Source organism: Oryzias melastigma, unplaced genomic scaffold, assembly GCF_002922805.2.
Source record: "Oryzias melastigma strain HK-1 unplaced genomic scaffold, ASM292280v2 sc00420, whole genome shotgun sequence".
In the NCBI taxonomy this organism is placed as follows: Eukaryota; Metazoa; Chordata; class Actinopteri; order Beloniformes; family Adrianichthyidae; genus Oryzias; species Oryzias melastigma.
The window spans coordinates 10320-19697 of record NW_023417016.1 but is presented as its reverse complement, the minus strand read 5'-3'; the positions used below and the strand labels follow the sequence as shown (position 1 = coordinate 19697).

At 43.5% G+C, this 9378-nt stretch overlaps 1 protein-coding gene across 1 annotated transcript in view; it reads left to right on the top strand.

The window, feature by feature from the left end:
• Window positions 1–6355, top strand: part of LOC118598387 (actin cytoskeleton-regulatory complex protein pan1-like) — an 8128-nt gene extending 1773 nt beyond the window's left edge. The window contains exons 3-4 of the mRNA XM_036211048.1: window positions 261–661; window positions 6231–6355. Coding sequence (XP_036066941.1) covers window positions 261–661; window positions 6231–6355 — 526 coding nt within the window. The remainder of the gene's footprint in view (window positions 1–260; window positions 662–6230) is intronic.
• The last annotated feature ends 3023 nt before the right edge of the window (window positions 6356–9378 follow it).

Sequence of the window (9378 nt, the reverse complement as noted above, 5' to 3'; positions counted from 1 at the left end):
GTGTCCGCCCGGCCGCTCCCGTGTCCTCGCCGGTTGCCTCTGGACTCTCGTCAAGTGACTCACGTCGACTCCCTGGCCGTCCTCCGGATCGGCTGCGCCTGCCCCGATGGCTCTCTGGCCGTCCTCCGGATCCGCTGCACCTGCCCCATTGGCTCCCTGGCCATCCTCCGGATCGACTGCGCCCGTCCCGTCGGCCTCCTGGCCGTCCTCCGGATCGGCTTCCTCCGCCCCGTCGGCTCCCTGACCGCCCTCCGGATCAGCTGCCTCCGTCCCGTCGGCTTCCTGGCCGCCCTTCGGTTCGGCCGCCTCCGCCCCGTCGGCTCCCTGGCCGTTCTCCGGATCGGCTGCTCCTGCCCCGTCGGCCTCCTGGCCGTTCTCCGGATCGGCTGCTCCTGCCTCGTCGGCCTCCTGGCCGTTCTCCGGATCGGCTGCTCCTGCCTCGTCGGCCTCCTGGCCGTTCTCCGGATCGGCTGCTCCTGCCCCGTCGGCCTCCTGGCCGTCCTCCGGCCCGGCTGCGCCTGCCTCGCCTGGTCCCTCGGCGGCGCCTGCCTCGCTTGGCCCCTCGACCCTCCGCCGCACCTGCCTCACCGGCCACCCGGCCTTCCACCGAATCAACCATCTCTGCTTCATCTGGGTCCCCCCCTCGCTTCCGGAGCCGCTCGTAGGGGGGGGGCTCTGTCATGGAGCAACCTGCTGCTACCGTCTCCAGTCACCAGAGGGAGTGCTCACCAGAGTTCTGAACTCACCACCTGCCATCACCTGGACTCATCAGCTCAGCTGTTCCTCATCACCTCATCACCTCCTCAGCTTATAGTCTGGCTCCACACTCCACTCCCCGCGAAGCTTTGTTTGTGCCACCCTGCCTGCAATTCTGAGCGTGTACTCCTGACCTGATCTTCTGCCTACGACCCTGCTACTCTGTTTGCCTGCCGCCTGCCCCTGACCCTCGCCTGGACTCTGACTCCTCTTCTCGCTTTCCTCGGATGATCCCATGCCCGTGTATGATCTCTACCTGTCTGACCCTGCTTATTCTGTGGACAATTAATAAACCTGCTGCACGTGGAACCAGCTGTCTGCCTGTCTGTGACACCATGAATATTCTCTCAGTTCACATCATGCACACACTTTTAGACTAAAGACCCACAAAACACATTTGTTTCATTTAAAACATAACATTTACTAATGAATGAACTTATTTATACAGTTCTTTAAAACTCCTTTCAGCGTTCCAAAATGCTTCACAATAAAAGAAGAAAGTTTAAAAAATAGACAAATTAAGAACAAAATAAAACAATTCTAAAAGCAGTTTGCAGTAAAACACTTAAAAGATAAATAAGACCACAATAAAACAAATAAAATGAGGTCTAATATGCACATTTCTTCAGGAATACTGTTCAGTAGCTGAGGGTTGTCAACAGAAACAGCAGGTTGTCTCTGTGGTGACATGGGCACCTCAAGCAGAAACTGATTAGTAGACTTTAAAACTCTGGAATTTCTGTGAAAGAGAGAACACATCACATCAACCCTGGCTTCCCTCCACTGGCTGCCTGTATGTTTTAGGGTTCAGTTTGTTTTAAATCCTTGAATGGTCTGGCCCCGCCTTACTCTCAGAGCTTCTCTCCCTACACTCCTCCCCGGTGCCTTCGGTCGGCTGATCAGCTTCTCCTGGAGGTACCGAGGGATAAGAGGAAGTGTAGAGGAGATCCAGCCCTTTCCATCTGTGCACCAAAGCCATCAGGCTCTCCTCTGGATGCCGTCCCCTCTCGCTTTTTTAAACATTTTCACCAGCATAGGGCAGCAGATTCTCATCATTATTAACACCAGTCTGTCAACGGTTGTGGTACCTACAGGTTTCAAACATGCTGTAGTTAAACCTCTGATCAAAAAGCCAAACCTTGACTACTCTGTTTTAGCCAACTTTAGGCCCATCTCCAGGTTATCCTTTCTCTCAAAGATTCTACAGAAAGTGGTTTACCTTCAGTTGCTGTCTTTTCTAACCAAGAACCATGTTCTGGAGAAGTTCCAGTCTGGTTTTAAAACTCTTCACAGAATCTGCGCTGCTGAGGGTTTTTAATGACATCTTCTGGGCAACTGATGATGGAAACCTTGTTGTCCTTCTTCTGCTGGACTTGTCTGCAGCTTTTGACACTGTGGACCACAATCTTCTACTGTCCAGGTTGAAAGGTTTGGCTGATGTCTGTGGTACCGCACTCGACTGGCTTAGATCTTATTTAGCTGACAGGACTGTCTGTGTGAGCATGTCTGGATCCTATTCCTCAACTGCTCCACTGTTGTTTGGGGTTCCACAGGGCTCTATTCTAGGACCACTTTTATTTTCCTTGTACCTCCTTCCTCTGGGTGCCATCCTGAGAAAACACAGAGTCTCCTTTCACTGTTATGCTGATGACAGTCAGATTTATTTACCAATAAGGAAAGGAGGCTCCGTTACTACATTACTGTCTTGTCTCCAAGACATCAAAGACTGGATGGCCCTCAGCTTTTTAAGTTTTAACAATAAAGAAACAGAAGTGATGGTGTTTGGTCCATCTTAGGCAGCTGATGAAGGTCAAACCATTTTTATCTAAACATCATTTTGAGACAGTAATCCATGCTTTTATCACATCCCGGCTGGATTACTGTAACTCTCTTTATTTTGGAGTTAGCCAGTCGACCCTCTCACGTCTCCAGCTGGTCCAGAACGCTGCAGCTCGGGTTCTGGTTGGAGCGTAAGAGGGACCACATCACCCCCATCCTGGCTACCCTTCACTGGCTGCCTGTGAATTTTAGAATTCATTTTAAGATTCTTTTATTTGTTTTTAAATCTTTGAACAACTGTGCACCGCCGTACCTCTCTGAGCTTCTCTGTCCCTACACCCCGACCCGGAGCCTCAGGTCAGCTGATCAGCTTCATCTGGAGGTACCGAGGTCCAAGAGGAAGCTCAGGGGGGAACGAGTGTTTCCAATCTGTGCACCGAAGCTGTGGAACGCTTTGCCACTGAGCATTCGGCAGGCGTCCTCACTGTCCATTTTTAAAACACTTCTTAAAACCATTTTTACCGCCAGGCATTTGACACTGTATGAAACTCTGTTCTGCTGGTGTGTTTTATTGTTTATTGTTTTATCCTCGTTTTTATCTGGTGTTTTTATGTATTTTATGTAATGTAATTTATCTGTATTTTATCTGTTTTTAAATTTTTAGCTGTGATTTTATTGTTCTTTAAACTTTTAATGTGGGCGGTCGTGGTGCAGTGGTAGGGCGGTCGACTCCTGATCAGAAGTGAGTTGGTTCGATTCCCACCTTGCCCGCCTATGTGTCGAAGTGTCCTTGGGCAAGACACTGAACCCCGAATTGCCTCTGGTGGGAGGTTGGCGCCAGTGTTCAGCAGTGGAGCCACCACCAGTGTATGAATGTGTGTGTGAATGGGTCTGTGACTGTGAAGCGCTTTGGGCCCTCGAAGGAGGGTAGAAAGCGCTGTACAAGTATACGCCATTTACCATGTGCGGCGCCTTATTCGATTACGGTCATTTTAAGTTAAAATATAAATTTAATAAACTTAAACTTAAAACCCATTTTTACAGACAAGCTTTTAATGTTCCATGAGACTCTGCTCTGTTTTTAACTCTGTTTTACTTTGTTTTTACTCTATTTTCTACTGTCTTTGTTTTCAGTTGTTTTATGCTTATATTTTATCTATTATTGTTCTTAATGTTTTAATGTACGGCGCTTTGAAGCAGTCTGGCTGCTTTATTAATAAACTTGTTTATGATTTGATACAGACGGTTAAAAGCTCAGTTAAGTAAACCGAGGTGAGACCATGAAGAGCCTTAAAAATAAACAATCAAAGTTTAAACTGAATTCTAAAATGAACATGGAGCCAGTGAAGAGACCTGAGAACCGCAGTGATGTGTTCTCGTCTGGATCTTCCAGTTAACAGTCGTGCTGCTGCATTCTGGACTGACTGGAGACGGTTGAGTGATCGCTGAGTGACGCCAAAGTACAGAGAGTTACAGTAATCTATGCTGGAGGAGATCATGGATGTTTCTAGATCACTGCGGCTCAGGGAAGGTTTAGCTTTAGATGATAAAAACTCATCCTGACAACATTGTCCATCTGTTTGTCAAATGTAAAACAGCCGTCAAAGATCACTCCCAGGTTTCTAACAGTGGTGGAGTTACCAAAAACTCTGTTTTTGACTCGTTCAGGAGTAGAAAATTCTGGCTCAACCACTGGAGCCTGTTGAGACTGGAGGACTGCACGGTCCACCGTGTCAAAACCTGCAGTCAGGTCCAACAGCACCAGAACCACAGACACAGCAATGTCATTGTGGATCTTCAGAAGATGAACTATAAAAAAAATGTTCAGATTATTTACATTAGAAAAAAATCAATCAGTCACTGTGGACTCTTAGAAATAGTGGTAGATCCCAGGCACCATGGTTGTTTTTAGATTATCGTTGACTCTACTATTTATCACTGCATTAGTTTGTTCACATATCAGTGATCAAACACTTCTTCAGAATTCTGGGTCTTTTAGTAACTTTAACATTCCTTCTGGTCAGATGTTCATTCAGATAAACACCAGATCCTTTTAGATTAAGTTCTGTTCTGTTTAATTTAGTTATTGTGTGACTTTGATCTCTTTAAGGACCTATTTTGTTCATCTGGACATTTTTTTTAGTATAAATAGAAATATTTTTGATACAACTCCTTTTGTCTTTGTCTTAATCTGCTCGGTCCATCACTCTGATTCTGACTGATCAGTGTTATTTACAGGAACTGGAGGAGCTGTTTTCAGGAACTAGTCAGGCCCCTCCCTTCACCTGCATCAGGAGTTTCTGCTTCAGTTGATGACAGTTGAAGGAGTTCATGTCAGGTTTCTTGTTGAACCTGGGGCCCGTTTCAAGAAGCAGGTTTTGTTGGAACTCTGAGTTCGTGAACTCCAAATTCAGTAAAACTCTGAGTTTTCGGTTTCAGAAAGAGAGATAACTCAAACCCGGGAAAGTGGGTGAAACCAAGCCCGTTCCAAGAAGCGGGTTAAGATGAACTCAGAATCAATCACTATGGTAACTGAGTCTGTGAACGAAACCTGGTCGGTAGCAGGTTTTCTTCAGGAAACTTAGAGTTCTCTGTGGTCTCCGCCCCTTTTTAAAGTGAAAGATGTTCTAATATGAGTTCCTCATTAACATTTAGAGAACATTCACATTAGAGACGTCACGTTTCCACCACGCAGAAACCAGAATGACACGTTCATTCATAGAGGATCATGTAGAGAGGAGGCTGATTAATCCAGAGGAAATGTTATTTACGTCGGTAGAGGATTTGGAGGACACGAGTCGACTGACTGATGTTTCCCAATTCATTTTTATTTCAGCGATATTGTAAATAGTGAGTTTTTCCAGGGACTCGCTATTAAAAAATACAGTTTTCTTTTCCTTATTTTAAACCCTCAGCAATAGAAATTATTGAATGTCAAACACAGAGAAAGGTTTTAAACTCATCTCCCGTCTGCCTCTGCATCGAACATTAGCTCAGGTGTCAGCAACGCTGCTTCCCACTGCGAAGTTTGCGAGTTCGATTCCCGGCAATAGAAAGTGTTTTAATGCTTAAAAATGAATTCGGCGAATATTTTTTAATTCTTGAGACTTAAAATTAAATAAATACTTTTTTAACATATGCAGCTACAGTTTCTTTTTTAGCGTGCAGTGATATCCGTGTGTGTAGGTGGGAGGTCATTCATGCGATCACGGAGATTACTGGTTAAATTAGTAACAGATCAAAAACCATTCCTTACTCAACAAGAGACAAAATAACCTTCCTGACATTAATTATTCATTATTAGAAATGATTCAAATAACTGCAGATATTTTCTCTTTCTGTTCTACCGCTGCAGCTGTGTTGCTTTTCTTGCAGAAAATGCTCTCCTATAGTCGCATTTGCTTGAAGGAACTTATCAATTTCCGCCGCCGGAAGTACAAAACTCAGGCGCTTGTTCCCGTTGCCATGGTGAATCGTGCTGTCTTTGCTCCATTGATCAGGGCTTTTAATGATCGCGATGCTCGCACCTGGTTCTGGTTCTAACAACTTCAAGTTGATTGAATCAAACATTTTCAGCTGTTCTGGAACCGAAAACCCTGAGTTTGGGAATTTAGAGTCCAGTGACTCTAAGTTCAGGTTTGAACTCTAAATTTGTTGAACCTGCTTCTTGAAACGGGCCCCTGTTCTGTCTTCAGGAAACACAAACATCCTGCAGCTCCTGAGAATCATTCCACCTCCAACAAGAAGCCCCACCCCCTTTTTCCTGTCCGCCGTGTCAATGAGCATCAGAGAAAAACCAGATCAGATCCTGATCCTCTGACTGTGCAGCAGCGGCTGTTCTCTTGGTAGACAACAGCAGGTTGAGGGTTTGATACCAGGAATGCTCTCATTCTGACATCAACATTTCCACCTGCTGCCCCGCCCACCTGTGCTGCCCCGCCTCCATCCCAGGTGGACTCTTTCTTCGTGGTTCAGTGTGTGCTGCAGCTGCGTTGACTCGGTGAGTGGAGACTCTTCTTCTTCTTCTTCATCTCTGAAGAAACTGAAGTGAATTTGTTTCTGGAACTTTGTCTGGACTAACTGGACTGTTTGTGAATGTTTGGAGAAGATCTTCTTCTTTCTCTACAAACTCTCATCACTCTGCTGGTTCCAAAGCTTCATCGTTGTTGATTCTGGATGATCAAGTCAACAACAATCAGCTGATGTTTGTTGTGTTTGTTCTCAACATTTGCTGGAGTCAAACTGTGGTCTTCAGCATCAAAGTGGACAGATCAGCTGACTGCTGCTTCCTGTCAGAACTTTCCAGAACTCAGACAGAACAAAGAGTTTCTGTCAGAACCAGCTTTCATTTGGGACTCTCAAAGCTTCCTGTTCTCCTCTATCATCCACATCAAAGTTCATGTGAAAGTCTGTGTTTTGAGAGGAAGAATTCTCGTCTTTCTTTCTTTGTGTTCAGCTGATTCTTTGATTGGTGTCTGTTGTTCTTGATGGGCTTCATGCTTCCTGAATAGTTGAGTTGTTTCTTTGTCAAAGTGACTGAATGAGTGAAATGTTGCTCCATCATGAGGTGTTTGCTGCTGCAGCTCCATGTCTCCATCTGGTGGAGGGAGAGCAGATGTGCAGCAGCTGATGTTCAGCAGCTTCCTCTGCCTCCCACTGCTGTCTGACTGCATTCACCTGAACCTGAGAGGAAACACAAGAGAAGAGCCAATCAGTGGAGGAGCAGCTGATCTGTTTGTGATGATGATGAGGGTTTCCTCTGCAGGTGAAGGCTGGAAGAAGGTGTGTGGGAGCTGATCCTCAATCCAGCAGCATGGATCAGTGGGAGGGAGCCCCTCCCTCTACAGAAAGGAGAGATGGTAACCATGACAACCAGAGCAAAGCTCAGAGGTGAGATGAACATCTCCAACTGTCCAGGACTCTTCTCCATGTCAGAGCTCAGCACTCACACCAGCAACCTTCAGTCTTCACAGGAACCAACCTGGACCTGGACCTGGACCTGGACCTGGACCTGGATCTGGATCCAGCTGTGTGTCCTTCAAGAGTGACTGGTCAAAGGGTGGTAATCCTAACTTCAAATACATCAGTTCATCAGTAGAACAGTGAGTGTTTTTTAGATAGTTTGTTTGAATTCAACAGAATATTTGATGAATTTGAGGCTTCTTAAACCAAAACGGTAATTTAGTGATTCCAACTCCAATCTAGCAGCTGCTGTAATATCTACTAATTAGAATTGGTTTATTTTAGACAATCAAAAGTACTTCACCTTCAGTCTTTACAGGAACCAACCTGGACCTAGATCTGGACCAGGATCTGAACCTGGACCTGGATCTGGATCCAGCAGTGTGTCCTTCAGGTGTGACAAATTAAAGGATCATAATCCTGACTTCAGACGTTCAAAGCCAGAACAGTAAGTGTTTGTTATCAATGTACATGTTATGGATTTAACAATAAAATAGTTTTTGACAAAGGCTTTTTAAAAAAAAAAATCATTACTTGGTCATTCAAACTCAATGTAGTGTTTAATAATATGATGTGTTTTTTTCTTAAGGATGCTACAGAGACTGAAAACTAGATCTGGATCCAGCTGTGTGTCCTTCAAGAGTGACTGGTCAAAGGGTGGTAATCCTAACTTTAAGGACATCAGTTCAGCAGTAGAACAGTAAGTGTTTTTCAGGTAGTTTTTCTGAATTCAACAGAATATATATATATTTTTATTGTTCTTTGTTTCAAACACAAAATGAAAATAAGAATTTAAAAATACAAGGATAAGAATTGAAAAGTACAAAAATACAAAATAAGCATAAGAATCCAAAAATACAAATATAAGAATTGAAAAATACAAGTAAAGCAAACAATGTGCTTGAAAAGGAAGAAAATTCTTTTGTGGTCCTGCCCCTTTCTACAACATTTTTTGTTAACGTGTCTATTTACAGTTTTTTTTCTCTCAAAACACTTCAAATTTATTTTGATTAAAACGTATCTACAATGACATTTGTGTTTATAATGATCATGTCAGTCCTTGTAAAGATTCAGCAATGACAGTTTGTAAGTTTTTTTAAATATACGTAAACTTTTACTTTCGTTCAACCCATTCCATAAATCCACACCACAAAATGATAGACACATTTTCTTTTTTGTTGTACGAGTACATTGTTTTTTTAAATTCAGCTGTTGTCTTAAATCATAACCTCTATCTCTGTCCTTGAACATTTGTAAGTGAAGTAAGTTGTTTCTGGCTTTAAACATAATGAGTGCAGTTTTAAGTTTACTAGTTCCCATAGTTTTAATAAACCCGACTTTAAAAACAGTGAGTTCGTATGTGTTCAATAATCCACACCATGAACTATTCCAATAGCTTTTTTCTGTAATATGTACAGAGATTGTACATTTGTTTTGTAAGTATTTCCCCAAACTTCAACACTGTACTGTAAATATGGTAACATTATTGATGAGTATATTAGTATAAGTGAGTGTATGAGGTGTTTTTTCCAACACTGCGATGCCTTTGGCCATTTTGGTCTGACTTGCTTTATTTGTGGCTTCCAGCTCATTTTGTGGTCCATGATGACTCAGAGGAACTCGATTTCAGTTACTCTTTCTATCACGGGATGGTCTATAACAACTTTAATTTCTAAATCTGCAGGGATATGACAATTTCCAAAGATCGTGTATTTTGTTTTGTTGACATTGAGTGAGAGTTTATTTGTATGAAACCATTGTTTTAGTTTCCTTAATTCTGTGTTTACAGTTTTTATGATGTCTTTGAGATTTTTCCCTGTGCTCACTATACTATATTTGATCTGGAGGTTTTTCTAACCAAACTGTCAGCAGATAAATATC